Source organism: Aegilops tauschii, chromosome 5 (genome assembly GCF_002575655.3).
Source record: "Aegilops tauschii subsp. strangulata cultivar AL8/78 chromosome 5, Aet v6.0, whole genome shotgun sequence".
Lineage (NCBI taxonomy): Eukaryota > Viridiplantae > Streptophyta > Magnoliopsida > Poales > Poaceae > Aegilops > Aegilops tauschii.
In genome coordinates, this window is record NC_053039.3 from 529,702,891 (window position 1) to 529,718,250 (window position 15,360).

Sequence of the window (15,360 nt, forward strand, 5' to 3'; positions counted from 1 at the left end):
CCCTTATGAGTTTCTTCTTCTCATTGCTTGGCTCTTATGTTGCTGCTTCATGTGAGTTGGTTGTTTGCTTTTTTGTTGCTTTGTTCATGTTGTTTTTTCCTTACGTTGTAGGAACAATGCTTATGTTTGACAGTTGCATGGGGCGTGCGGAGGGTAGGGCAGCAGGCGCCCTGCGTGGCAACTGGAGAGCGTTACTCATCATATATATATTAACAAGGTCAAACAATTCTACCTTTTTGCATGTCTAGGTGGGTTCTCTCTTGCCTCGTCTACCTCCTTCACTTTGGACTAACTGCGTCCGACCCTGGCGTACTATCATATATGGTCAAGATCCCATAGTTTTTTTCAAAAAAATTACAAAGAAAATGCACAACATGATTTGTTGCCCTGTTCCGCCTGCCTGCTCCGACTGTGATGCCAACTATTATCTTGCCACGAGCTATGGTAATGCTCCCAGTTGTGTAACCAACACCTATTTCTAGCCGTAATGCCGCTCCTAGATCCTTCAGCGCCAGCACTTGTCACGGTTCCAATTGGGGATGGCGGTGCCAGTAGAATGATGGGCACCTAACCATGTGTTTTGGGTGGACTACCGCAGGCGAGGGCATCGCCCGTCTCCGTCCATCCAAACTGAAGTGTGTCTGAGCGTTTGGCAGCACAACGCATCTGGTGGACGACACCGAAGAGGAGGCCGATGCTACAATGAGCACCTTGGACATGACATTAACTTGAGCTACCAATATGTACTTGGAGGCCTCCAACAGCTAATCGCTAATAAGACTAGCTTTTCCCTCGATAAACAAATATCATGCATGCATTTCTTACTGTTATCTTATATGCTTGGATTGATCACAGGGAAAACAAAACTCTTTGACGTGAGTTGAATATCATGTTTAAAATTTAGTAGCAATCTCTAGTTTGTTTAATCTGGTATTTCTTACACTGATAATAGGGGCGGATCCACCGTTGTAGCGTTGGGTTCAAGTGAACCCAACGAATTTTTGCTGCCTCGTATGTGTGTATAGGTAATGGCGTGTATGAACCCACTCAAAAATCTAGGCTGCACCCATCCGAATTGGATTGCCTGAGCTAAAAGCCTATTAGCCCACAAATCTTCACACGACTAGCCCAGCTAAAGCCCATAAGTAAATTTCTACGGTCTCCATGTGTGTGTCGGATTCCATGTCTCGTATGAGATTGTACACATCAGATAGCATCTCTCGCTCGGCCTCACCAAGGTCTTCCATCTTGTCGCCTCTCCCCATCTCCAGCAGCAAGCCCGCAAGGAAGCAACAACAGGTCGGCGTGCAGTTCAAATTCAAGATAATGGGAGATCACATCACCACATGTTATTTTTTGCATCTTCTATTTATCCTAGCGTGGTAATCGCCTTTGCGTTATTTTTATAATTAACTTTTCCAGAACTGATCACCAGATTTAGATTGTGATGTAGGCGCTTCAAGGCCACCTATTAGATATTGGTAAAGTGCATCAAATGTTGTTGATGCAAGTAGTGTTATGAAGCCCACTATCCCGAGAAATAATATTAAGATGGTCCATCTATTATTTGTGTTGTTGCCTTTTCACATATCACAACGGGGAAAGTTGGGAGTTGCTGGAATGGTTGAAAGGGGACACCCTGAAATGTGAGTGATTATACATGCTTTTATGATTGATGGTATTATACACTGGTCAAACTAACTTGACATTTTTGACGGTGTTTTCGAGGAGAAGCCACACCTGAAGCTATGAAGTTATTTTGGTGCTACTCTACTCACAATATGTAAACTACAGGAATTTATAATTTCATCGAACTGATATGCCTTTCAATTTTTTATTTTACAAATGTTGTAGTATTTTGTGTGCAATGTATAAAATATGAGTGCTACTGTATTTCTATTTGCTACGTTGTCTTTGGGTCCTATAGTCTTGTTACATGATAGTGTGAAATTGGACATTATACTTAATTAAGCCATACTAATTTTTCACAATAAATTAATGAAAAAACCCATTAACTCGATTTTTTGCCTCCGCCGCTGACTGATCATGATGTGTGCGCATAGACCTCGGAGGGAAAAGTAACATATGAGATAATTTGTGGTGTTCACAGTTTATTTTGTATTAAAGACAGTGGTGTTCACATACATAATATCTTCTTTTAGTACATGGTTTGTGTTATCTCTCACTTCCATTTATAAGGTTCAACGTTTCAATTCAGATTCACTTATTTTTAATCTCATTTTCATGGGCAGCGTTCCATGCGAAAAACCACTTCTGTGCATGTACTCAAGTGATCACTATTTTGAATAGTGTCAAAATGGTATTTAAAGTTTCAGAAAATCCTATAAAATTTATATATGTTCATATGCTACACATGTGTGAAATTTATGTGAGGCCATAAGTAACTATGTGAGCTACACAAAAATGACAAAATAAGATTTTGGGAAAATGAATAGTGTATGTACTGGTCACTATTTAGAAATCAAGATTTTGCCTTTTTTTTGCAAAAATAACGATTATGATGTATTGTCAAAAGCTAAGAGTGGCAAAAGTAAAATGTCAAAATTTTAAATAACAAAATTTGGCAAAAGCTAACATGGCGAAAACAAAATTCTGCCAGGAAAATCTAGCAAGAGTGATCAACCACCTTGTAGAGTCTGAGTTAGTCATACGAACAAACATGTGATTGGATGATTATGAGGACAGTAGTATATATCTCCGGCCCATCAGGGTTCAAGTCTTGGTGCTTGTATTTTTCTAAATTTATTTCAGGATTTTCTATGATGCGTGTTCAGTTGGAGAAAACATTCTCGTCGACTACAAGACACTTATCGTGACTTTGTCAATCTCCAAATGATATCCCGGTTCAATCTCTAGGAGATTCTTATAGACATAGGGTGTACATGTATGCGTTCAGAGTGTATGCACGTGTTTACGAATGTCTCTGCCTGGTGTTAAAAAAACAAGTCACGAGAACAGACAGCAAGGGAGGTGGTGATGTTGCACGTAGACGTCATGGAGTTCCGTCCGGCTCGCTTTGAATGCACAAAGTCACCAGCGTCACATGATCATTAATGGCGTCCCTCGAATGCTACTAGTAGTAAGAGTATCTATCCCCACAGCAATCCCAGGCTCCCAGCTGCCTCCATCCGTCCCCTTTTCTTCCTCCTCCTCCGACGCCACTCCTGCAGGGTTCGAGCCAGCGAGCGTGCACGCAAGACGACTGATGTCGGCGGGAGCCGTAGCGGAGCCGGACGGCTACGAGGCCGTCTTCAACGTGAAGGTCTTCTCCTATAGGTAGCTACGGGTAGAGGTCGTCTGCCATGACAACGACGCGCCTGGGTCCGGCACCAGCCGCAAGCGCCACCGAGGGGAAGACAAAGGTGCGTGCAATAGCCAGCCTCCAGGCCTCCATGGGTGCGTCGGTCGGTACCGTTGACTATTTTAGTCTTCTATTTTTCGTTCCTTTTCTCTAGGGTGTTAGTTTGGTACAACCTCCATCCCAAATTGTTAACATCCGTACCTAGACAAGTCTAAAACAACTAATTTGGCATGGAAAGTTCTGATTCCTCATTAGCTAGTAAATTCGTCTGTACTAGTTTTAAGGTAATTAATTTAGGTTTATGTTCTTCATATTTGTGGGTAATTCATTTTCCACAAATCCATATGCATATCTGATGAATGGATATCAGATTTATCCAGACGAAGCAATCAACAGATTTGTATATGTTCTTCAATCCACAGGACTGCACATACTTCAATGCAGCAGAACTTTATGTAGCTGGTGAGAAAAACTAGAACGATTTAGCATAATTTGTATTACCTCCGTCCCGAAAAGGTTTCCTTAGTTTTGTCTAGATACAGATAAAGATGTATCTAGTCATGTTAAAGAAATCGGCCGATTAACTAGTTAACTGGCTGATTAATTCCTTCTTGTATGGTCATCAAGTAACTGATAAATTGATTAATCGGCTGATTAATGGATTAACTGTCTGATTAGCGTATTAATCCTCTACTCGCCAGCCAACCGAGTAGCTATCAATTAATGATTTCCTCAACATTGATCTAGCACTAACGTCCTTTTCAGGACGAAAGTAGTATGTGACTAGAAGTACACATTCACTTTGCCTTGCCGTTTTCTTCGTAGGTTTACTTTTTTTTTGGGTTGTTTTTCGCGTGTGGCTTCTTTTGTATTGCTTTTCGTAATTTGTTGGGGGTGGCCATGGTGTGAGATCCATTTAGGACATATAAATTGTTGAAGAGCCCATGATCTGATGCATCGGAAGAATCAGTTCACTGTTTTTTCTTCTTCAGAAAGTTCTATTTAGCATAGTTTTTCCAGAAAGGTTGTAGAGAAAGCAACTGAGGCAGCACAAGAGCAGGGTGCCTGGGCTAGAACTCATGGGAAAAATAAATACTGGCTTGGCGGATACTTTTACCTGCAAATAACTTGTCTACTAATTCTGCTCACATTGAGAACATGATGTTCCAGATATTTTTACCAGCAAAAAGCTTATCTAGTAATTCTGTTATGTGCCTTCTTGTCCTAGTGTTGCATGTTGCATTATATTTATCCAAACTTGGTATTTTGCAGGTGATGATTTAGAAGATATTGACTCATCTTGTACTGTGTCGAGTACACCGATTTTACGAGTTGAGACGATTTATGTCAGCTCGGCGATTCTTGCTACAAAAAGTAGTTTCGTTTCCATGGTAATTCTGACGATCTACTGAAATGCATTTGTTCTATAATCTGTTGCTCATCTTTCTGATGAGCTTCATGCTTGTTAGCTTTTCTCAAATCGCATGAAAGAATCTGGCCAGGGGGAGGCAACAGTCAGAACTGCTGATTCTGGTAACAGTGTACTGTACTATTCTTTGCCATTGTTGTGATTTTATTATTGATGTATGCACCTTTTGAATAAAACATGTTAAAATTATAGAGGGGCCATTGTCATTTCATCTACAGAATTTGCCAACCAAATGGATATTTTCTCATGCATTACAGGTTTCACAATTGATCGTTACACTTCGGTAATCATCTTTGCGTAAAACAATAGTTATCCATTTTCTTTTCTACTTCTTTATTTAATTGTTATTACTGCTTGAGATTTATTGAACTGTTACATCAATCCTTATGCCTCCTTGCTTTCATTTTCGACAGAGGAGATAGCCTTAATGGAGCTGTTACGCTTTATGCATAGTGGAAAGTTGACAGCAACAACTGAGCCCACTCCTCTGGTTGATTTATTGATGGCTGCTGACAAATTTGAGGTCGTTTCCTGCATGAAGCTTTGCGTTCAGCTTCTCATGGTCCTGCCTATGACTCCAGAATCTGCAGTGATGTGCCTAGATCTCCCATGTTCCATTTCAATGGCAGCAGACCTGATAGAGGCAGCCAAGAAATTCCTTGGTGAAAGGTACCCGGAATTCCTGTCAACAGAGTATGTGATCCCATATTCTTTGGATTGAGACACCTCTCCGTTTTCCCTTTACTAGGAAGCATGTGGACATTGTTGTCACAAAATGACATGGTTTTGCTACACTGCATGTTCCAAGATGAACTTATGAGGATCCCTGCTGCTGGGATTGAGGACATGTTATCAAGGAATGACTTCGGGGTTGCTTCTGAAGTAATTGTCTGTGACTTCGTGCTCAGATGGGCCTGTTCACCATGCCCAAATTCGGAAGAAAGGAGGAATATCTCGAGTTCTCGTTTACTTCCAGTAATGCGTCTTCTTATGACCAATGCTGTCGATTATTCTTGTCGTACGGTTGACTGGGCTGTAAAGCGTGACCAGTGCCGCTCTCTACGAATGCTGAGAGCAATACTCAGTCAGCCATTCAGTTGGGAAGAGTATGTATTCTCCCTCTCGGTACACTGGGTTGGTCATCTTGGTCTTTATATAGAGAGGGAACAAAACAAAGGGCCAACAAGGGCAGTGGTTGTTCACATGGAACCCATCCTATAAAACTGAGATTAAATACAATTGAATCCGAATTTTAGTATCGAACTATATTAAATGAAGTTATTGTATATGTGAACACCACAATCTTTAAAACAAAATAAAATGTGAACACCACAAACTATCTCATATGCTATTTTTCCCTCTGAGATCTATGCGAGCACATCAAGATCAGAGTAAGAAATACAAGATTAAGCAAACTAGAGATTGCTACTTAACCATGATATTCCACTTATCGTCTCATGGTTTTGTTTTCCCTGAGATCTATCCAAACATATATGATAATAGTATGAAATGCATGAATCGTATTTGTTTATGGAGGGAAAAGCTAGTCTTAAAGGTGACTAGCTTTTGCGAGGCCTCTAAGTACATATTTTTAGGTCAAACCATTTTAAATAAGTAATAGATGAGACAAACCATGTATATTAAAAGAAGCAATTTATGTCTGTGAACCTCAATCATCGTTCATGTTGTCTTATTCCTCTGAGATATATCCAAAAACAGCAACATCAGACTAAGAAATACCAGAGTAAACAAACTAGCTAGAAATTGGTACCAAATCTTAAACATGAAATTCATTTTATCGGCACATCGTTGATTTTCCCTGATCGATCTATCTAACAGCCAAACAGCTAAGATAACAGTATGAATGCATGGATCTTGATTTTTATTGAGGCAAGACCAGCCCTTGGGAGGCTTCCAAGACAGATCGGTGGCTGAAGCCAAGGCGAGGTCCAAGGTGCTCCCCGAGCCATCAGCCTCCTCCTCGGCGCTGTCCGCCAGCTGCGCACTGCTGCTGGACGACTCCCACTGCCCCAGAAAGTCTATCTCGGCTGGGGGGTCCCCTTCACTGCGGTACTCCTTCCAAAACTCAGAGTTGGCTGCAACCATGCTACCGGTGCCGCCATTCCCACCTGGAACTGGCACAAGTGCTGGCGCCACATTCGGGGCTCGGGGGCACCACCATGACAAGCGGTGCAGCAGGGGCTGGCTGCACTGCAGCCGGGACTGTTGCGAGAGGTCTGGGTGCCGCAGCTGGGAGCGGCACCATGGGCAGATGCGCAATAAGGTTTGCCGTCCCAGCAAGGGTCTGCGGCCCTACAGGTAGCATCCTCCGAGGGGTGATGTGCCACTGTATGTGGACAGCAAGGACGTTGTGCGATACACACTGCACGTTGCAAAACGGGCACGGAGGTGGCAGTGGCGGCAGTCCTCCATTTGGTCTATGGCCGTTTGGGTTCCAAGCCATCTCGGGTGGATTTTGGGTGGAGAGGGGTTTGATGGCAAGGTGTTGGAAGAGCTGGCTTGCTTGGGGAAATGGCCTGGGATGGATACATTTATATAGGATGCGGCTGAATCACCCAACGGTCAAAATGGAGTAACAACGCGTCATCTCCATGCGGAAACTTATGATTCGTGCTTTTTTTCAATAAGAAACGTGTGCCACAATGGATGTACTTACAACTTTTGTGCTATTTTAGTAAGAAACAACGGATGTACACACTAGCTTCCCGGTTTATATCGCAAACACAGTCAAAGCAATAATTATATGAGTCAGGGACACCACTTTTAAATTTTTGTAATTTCTAAAATATTTCAGGCGCCCATAATTTTTGTTTTCACTTCTGTTCGGCCAAGTGACCAAGTGATTCTGCGTACTTTACTCGTAAATCAATCCCAAGAAATTTTTACAACTTATTGATTTATCGCACAAATACATGCATGGCTCATCGAGGTATTGTCTTAGATTTTGGACACCAATAACTGCCACACGTCTCTTTAGTAAAACAGATTGCCATGTCACCGCATGCATGCATGTGCGAATCTCATTACTGCAGGAATGTCTAGTAGTGGCCGGCGCAAAAAGAACAGTAATGGCGGGCCAGACTCCTAGGCTCGCCCGCCACTACTAGTACCCCATCAGTGGCGGGCATGTCCACCCGCCCGCCACACCTAGATGCTATAGTTATGACGGTCAAATTCCGCCTCCCGCCGCACGTACATCCACCATGACTAAAAGTACAACCAGCAGCAAGAATTTACATATTCGATCATATGCATTACGATGTATCATAATTTGTAGCACATTTTATCATAGTCAATAAACAAGCTAACAATAGGTTGCCCAAGTACATATAGCAAAGTCTACAGGAACTATGGAGACCACATTATGGAAACCATATCACCGCGTTCATAGAAGCAGAGAAAGTACGTTCAAGCATCGATCATGGGGACCACATTATGGCAGTGCACAAATAGTTAGCAAATAAAAGTTCAGCTCCATCAATGCAACTTGCAATTAAGCTCAGCTCTGTGAAGAGATGTCCTCGTCTCCAATCATCTTCTCAACCTCGGCTAGGACGGACTTGGCAGTTTCAAAAACTTTCTCGGCAGACTCAACAGCTCCTAACACCCTATAGCAGCTTTGCAGCTTCTAGCGGCTGCACACGCAAGATCGGGAGATAATTCATCGCTCTTGGCATATTGTAGAGCCTTCTGGGTGTCTACTAGGGTCCTCTCGGCATAGGGTTGTAGGAGTCGTAAAGAGGCCTGTCGGCTCCTCCATCTAAATCGCAAAAGTTGACAGTTAGATAAACTACATTTATACGAAAGCAAGTATATAATAAGATAACTTAAACTGTAGGTGAAGGTGGTCCTTCACCTTGTCCTCCTGCTTTACCAAGTTCTTAGAGGAGGAGAAGAGAAAGGACAACCCCTACGACAACAGTCGGTATCCTCCTCCGAAAACAACCCGTATCTCAGTATGTGGATTTAGAGTGAGAATTGCGTCGCCGAACAAAAAATGTAGCTAACAATATCAGTAGACTAATTAAATATTACATGTAGAAAAATATTAAATAGCTACGAACAAAGAAAGAAAATAACAATATCAAACCACTACATTAACTATTATTATGAACGCCTGCAAAGAAAGTTCATACCATCTACGGTCTACGATATACGAATATGAATAAGAAAGTTCCTATAATCTACAAACAAATAATGTAACTAACAATACCAACACCACTACATTTAAATTTGGGCATGAACTGTGCTTTAAAATGAACACACTAAGTGCTAGAAATATGAAAAAACGGAAATAAATCAACGTTTCGCCAAAACATTAGCTCTTATTATGAATCCCTGCAAAGAAAGTTCATATAGTCTACAGTCTACGATATACGAATATGAATAAGAATGTTCCTATAATCTATGAACAAACAATGTAACTAATAATACCAACACAACTATATTAAAATTTGGGCATGAACTCTGCTTTAAAATGGACATATTAAATGCTAGAAATTTGGCAAAACGGAAATAAATCAACGGTTTGCCGAAAACATTAGCTCTTATTATGAATCCCCGAATCAACATTTCGCCAAAACATTAGTTTCTATAATCTACGATCTAAGATCTATGAATATAAATAAGAAACTTCGTATAATCAACGAACAAAGAATGTAACTACAATCTACGGTCTAGAAACCCTAGCCGTAACCCCATAACTCACGTACTCCTAACTCTAACCCTAGTTGCCCTACCAATGTGGGGGCGGCCACAGGCCATTGGTGTTGGTGGTGGCCACGGCAGCGTTTGTATTGGTGTTGGTGGCGGCCAAGGCCGCGTTGGCCCCATCGGCCGAGTTGGTGTTGGTGTTGGTGTTGGTGGCAGCCACACGGCCACTTTGGTGTTGGTGTTGGTGGCCACGACCGTTGGTGCGGGTGACGGCGGGGACGACGAGACCGTACCGGATCCCATGGCGACAGCGACGGTAGGGCCGACGGGGGCGACGAAGAGGACGGCTGGAACGACGGGGGCAATGAAGAGGATGGTGTGGCCGACGGGGCTGGTAGCTAGGAGGACGGCGGGCCTGACGGGGCCGGCGAAGAGGACGGCGAGGCAGAGGCGATGGGGGTGCGCGTGGGTTGATAAACTGTGTTCTTGCTACGGCGGGCGGCAACGAGCGACCGCCACAGCTACTTTCTGACAGAAGTGAACATGTGGCATGTATAACTAGTGGCGGTTGCATGGAGCTACCCGCCAGTGCTTACTCACATACCTGTGGCAGGCACTAGGACGTGCCCATCACTGCTGAGTTACGCAGACAAGGGATCCCACTAGTAGAAAACAGGGCTTTGGTTCAGCCCTGGCCAGCCCATTAGTCCCGGTTCAGTCACGAACCGGGACCAATGGAGGCATACGTCCCGCTTCGTGAGCCCGGGGGGCCGGCCGGGCCTCGTGGGGCATTCGTCCCGGTTCGTATGGACCCATTTGTCCCGGTTCTAGGCACAAACCGGGACCAATGGGCCTCTCTCCTGGCCCACAGCCATTGGTCCTGGTTCGTGCCTGGAACCGGGACACAAGGGGGGCCTTTAGTCCCGGTTCCAGCCACGAACCGGGACCAATGAGGTGCCTATAATACCCATGAGCAGAGCACTCCACCACTCTGTTTTTCTGGCCGGCGAGGGGAGGGCATTTTGGTGCTCTAGCTCACCTCCTATGTACATGAGGTGTTGGATGAAATGCCCAAGCCACACTAGTTAAGCTTTCTCCTCTCCAAACTCGACCTCCAAGCTCCATTTTCCTCAAGATTTGTCTAGGTTTAGCGGTCCTTCACGTCTCGTCCCCGTCTTCACCGCCGTTGATCGCCCGCGCCGATCTCGTTGTCGGCACCACCGTGGTGAGACTCTTGTTCTTATCTTCTTTCTCAAAGGAAAAAATTCTTACTTGTATGATTAGATAGATACTTGTCTAATTTTCTTACTTTTATTATTGCTTGTTATTATATAGTGCGATGGTTTTGGTATCCACCCCCGTCGGCCCTTGTCCTGTCTATGTTTCGGATGTGGTATATATTATCTTTTGTAACTATTAGGTTCATTTATTGTTTATGACAATTATGCCGACCAACGTGACATAGATTTTATTTATCTAGGATGTATGTGAACCGGAAATTCCAACCGACCCTATCGTCGAGAGGTTAAATTTAGTTGAAGAAGAAAACAATTACTTGAAAGAAAAAATAAAAAAAATTGAGGAGGAGAAGATGATATTGGAGTTGCATGTTGCGGATGTCGTCGATGATCACAAGATCAAGATGGACGCAATTCCTTTGAAGATTAGAAAGATTAGAAAATATGCCATTCTTACCGAGGCTTGGTATCATTATGCCGTTGGATCAATTGTTACCTTGGTTGCGATTATGATCGCATTTGTTGTTGCATTGAAATGTTTTACATAGTTTCAATGTATGGTTTAATTAGATGCTCTGGAGAGCTATATGTTGTTCAATAAGAACTATGTATGTACTTTGGTTTTAATGTGATGATGAACTTCTATTAATTTGGTCACTTATCTATCCATGATGTGCTGTAATGGTTTTTGACACACTTAATTATATATAATGCATGCAGATGAACCGGCAATGGATGTACGGTGACAGACAAACCTCCGAGTATGTTAAGGGCGTGCATAATTTTCTCGAAGTGGCTGAGGCAAACAAGCAGAATGGTTTTATGTGTTGTCCATGCCCTATATGTGGGAATATGAAGTCTTACTCAAACTGGAAAATCCTTCACAGCCACCTGCTTTATAAGGGTTTCATGCCACACTATAATTTTTGGACCAGGCACGGAGAAATAGGGGTTATGATGGAAGACAGCGAAGAAGAAGAGGACGATGACAACTATGTGCCCCCGGAATACGGTGATGCTGCAAGGGGGAAGCTGCTGAAGATCAAGAGGAAGCAGACGATATTGTGCCCGATGATGATCTCCGTCGGGTCATTGTTGATGCAAGGAGACAGTGCGAAAGTCAAAAGGAGAAGCTGAAGTTCGATCGCATGTTAGAGGATCACAAAAAAGGGTTGTACCCCAATTGCGAAGATGGCAACACAAAGCTCGGTACCGTACTAGAATTGCTGCAATGGAAGGCAGAGAATGATGTGCCTGACAAAGGATTTGAGAAGCTACTGAAAATATTGAAGAAGAAGCTTCCAAAGGATAACAAATTGCCCGACAGTATGTACGCAACAAAGAAGGTCGTATGCCCTCTAGGATTGGAGGTGCAGAAGATACATGCATGCCCTAATGACTGCATCCTCTACCGCGGTGCGTATGAGGATTTGAACGCATGCCCGGTATGCGGTGCATTGCGGTATAAGATTAGACGAGATGACCCTGGTGATGTTGACGGCGAGCCATCCAGGAAGAGGGTTCCTGCGAAGGTGATGTGGTATGCTCCTATAATACCACGGTTGAAACGACTGTTCAGAAACAAAGAGCATGCCAAGTTGATGCGATGGCACAGTGAGGACCGCAAGAAAGACGGGAAGTTGAGAGCACCCGCTGACGGGTCGCGGTGGAGAAAATCGAGAGGAAGTACCAGGCTGAGTTTACAGGTGACCCAAGGAACGTATGGTTTGGTTTAAGCGCGGATGGCATTAATCCTTTCGGGGAGCAGAGCAGCAATCACAGCACCTGGCCCGTGACTCTATGTATGTACAACCTTCCTCCTTGGATGTGCATGAAGCGGAAGTTCATTATGATGCCAGTGCTCATCCAATTCCTTAAGCAAGCCGGCAACGACATTGATGTGTACCTAAGGACATTAGTTGAAGAACTTTTACAGTTGTGGATTGGAATAGGTGTACGTGTGTGGGATGAGAACAAACAGGAGGAATTTGACCTGCATGAGTTGCTGTTTGTAACCATCAACGATTGGCCTGCTCTCAGTAACCTTTCAGGACAGACAAACAAGGGATACCACGCATGCACACACTGTTTAGCTGACACCGAAAGTATATACCTGGACAAATGTAGGAAGAATGTGTACCTGGGCCATCGTCGATTTCTTCCGACCAACCATCAATGTCGAAAGAAAGGCAAGCATTTCAAAGGCGAGACAGATCACCGGAAGAAGCCCGCCATCCGTACCGGTGATCACGTACTTGCTATGGTCAATGATTTACACGTAATCTTTGGAAAGGGTCCCGGCGGACTATCTGTTCCGAATGACGCTGAGGGACATGCACCCATGTGGTAGAAGAAATCTATATTTTGGGACCTACCCTACTGGAAAGACCTAGAGGTCCGCTCTTCAATCGACGTGATGCACGTGATGAAGAACCTTTGCGTGAACCTGCTAGGCTTCTTGGGCGTGTATGGGAAGACGAAAGATACACCGGAGGCACGGGAGGACCTGCAACGTTTGCACGAAAAAGACGGCATGCCTCCCAAGAAGTATGAAGGTCCTGCCAGCTACGCTCTTACCAAAGAAGAGAAGGAAATCTTCTCTGAATGCCTGCTCAGTATGAATGTCCTGTCTGGCTTCTCGTCGAATATAAAGGGCATAATAAATATGCCAGAAAAAAAGTTCCAGAACCTAAAGTCTCATGACTGGCACGTGATTATGACGCAACTGCTTCCGGTTGCATTGAGGCGGCTTCTACCGGAAAACGTCCGATTAGCCATTGTGAAGCTATGTGCATTCCTCAATGCAATCTCTCAGAAGGTGATCGATCCAGAAATCATACCAAGGCTAAGGAGTGATGTGGCGCAATGTCTTGTCAGTTTTGAGCTGGTGTTCCCACCATCCTTCTTCAATATCATGACGCACATCCTAGTTCATCTAGTGAGCGACATTGTCATTCTGGGCCCCGTATTTCTAGACAATAAGTTCCCCTTTGAGAGGTTCATGGGAGTCCTAAAAAATATGTGTGTAACCGTGCTAGGACAGAACGAAGCATCTCCATGGGCCATCAAATAGAGGATGTCATTGGATTTTGTGCTGACTTCATTCCTGGCCTTAATAAGATTAGTCTCCCTAAAATCGCGGTATGAGGGGAGACTGACTGGAAAAGGCACGCTTCGAGGGGACTCTATAATATGCAGGGACGGACATTCTTGGTCTCAAGTGTTGGAAATATGCCCTAGAGGCAATAATAAATTGGTTATTATTATATTTCCTTGTTCATGATAATTGTTTATTATCCATGCTAGAATTGTATTTATAGGAAACTCAGATACATGTGTGGATACATAGACAACACCATGTCCCTAGTAAGCCTCTAGTTGACTAGCTCGTTGATCAATAGATGGTTACGGTTTCCTGACCATGGACATTGGATGTCGTTGATAACGGGATCACATCATTAGGAGAATGATGTGATGGACAAGACCCAATCCTAAGCCTAGCACAAGATCGTGTAGTTCGTTTGCTAAGAGCTTTTCTAATGTCAAGTATCATTTCCTTAGACCATGAGATTGTGCAACTCCCGGATACCGTAGGAATGCTTTGGGTGTACCAAACGTCACAACGTAACTGGGTGGCTATAAAGGTGCACTACAGGTATCTCCGAAAGTGTCTGTTGGGTTGGCACGAATCGAGACTGGGATTTGTCACTCCGTGTAAACGGAGAGGTATATCTGGGCCCACTCAGTAGGACATCATCATAATGTGCACAATGTGACCAAGGAGTTGATCACGGGATGATGTGTTACGGAACGAGTAAAGAGACTTGCCGGTAACGAGATTGAACAAGGTATCGGGATACCGACGATCGAATCTCGGGCAAGTAACATACCGATTGACAAAGGGAATTGTATACGGGATTGATTGAATCCCCAACATCGTGGTTCATCCGATGAGATCATCGTGGAACATGTGGGAGCCAACATGGGTATCCAGATCCCGCTGTTGGTTATTGGCCGGAGAACGTCTCGGTCATGTCTGCATGGTTCCCGAACCCGTAGGGTCTACACACAAGAGTCCCAAGGCGCAGGGAAGGGGGGAAGGGGGAAACCCTAGGCTCAGATGGGCCTAAGGCCCACCTAGTGGTGTGCCCCCTCTCTCCCCCCTTGGCCGCCCCTCCAAGTCCCATCTAGGGCTGGCCGCACCCCTTGGGGGGGAACCCTAGATGGGGGCGCAGCCTCTCCCCCTCCCCTATATATAGTGGGGGTTTTGGGGCTGCCAGAGACATGAGAACATCTCCGTCATAGCGCAGCCCTACCCCTCTCCCTCCTCGTCTCTTGCGGTGCTTGGCGAAGCCCTGCTGGAGTGCCACGCTCCTCCACCACCACCACGCTGTTGTGCTGCTGCTGGACGGAGTCTTCCCCAACCTCTCCCTCTCTCCTTGCTGGATCAAGGCGTGGGAGACGTCACCGGGCTGCACGTGTGTTGAACACGGAGGCGCCGTGGTGTAGGAGATAGGCCCTAGAGGCAATAATAACAGTTATTTTGTATCTCCAAAGTTTGTAATGAATGTTTAGCTTCCATGCTATAACTGCAATGATTCCCGAGTCTGCAATATCCACGAGGCTCGGAGGGAAACTCATGTGCACGTGTGGTATACTAAACGGTAAAATGTATTCCTAGTCTTGCCTCTAAGACT

The 15,360-nt window shown here is 44.4% G+C and overlaps 1 protein-coding gene across 1 annotated transcript; it reads left to right on the forward strand.

Annotated features, from left to right (window-relative positions):
- The first annotated feature begins 3,226 nt into the window (after positions 1-3,226).
- On the forward strand, positions 3,227-6,119 carry LOC120964139 (BTB/POZ domain-containing protein At2g46260-like). Its single transcript, XM_045228773.2, has 6 exons — positions 3,227-3,297; positions 3,693-3,784; positions 4,595-4,713; positions 4,792-4,855; positions 5,165-5,444; positions 5,552-6,119. Exons 1-6 carry the CDS (start codon positions 3,227-3,229, stop codon positions 5,970-5,972), a joined length of 1,047 nt encoding a protein of 348 aa, XP_045084708.1. The 3' UTR covers positions 5,973-6,119.
- Positions 6,120-15,360: the final 9,241 nt, after the last annotated feature.

Excerpts from the sequence above, each read along its gene's own strand:
- LOC120964139 (XM_045228773.2), top strand. The coding sequence starts at position 3,227 with ATGTCGGCGGGAGCCGTAGCGGAGCCGGACGGCTACGAGGCCGTCTTC. Across the intron at positions 4,714-4,791 it reads AAAGTAGTTTCGTTTCCATG|CTTTTCTCAAATCGCATGAA; the intron begins GTAATTCTGACG and ends CATGCTTGTTAG. Across the intron at positions 5,445-5,551 it reads CCGGAATTCCTGTCAACAGA|GTTCCAAGATGAACTTATGA; the intron begins GTATGTGATCCC and ends GCTACACTGCAT.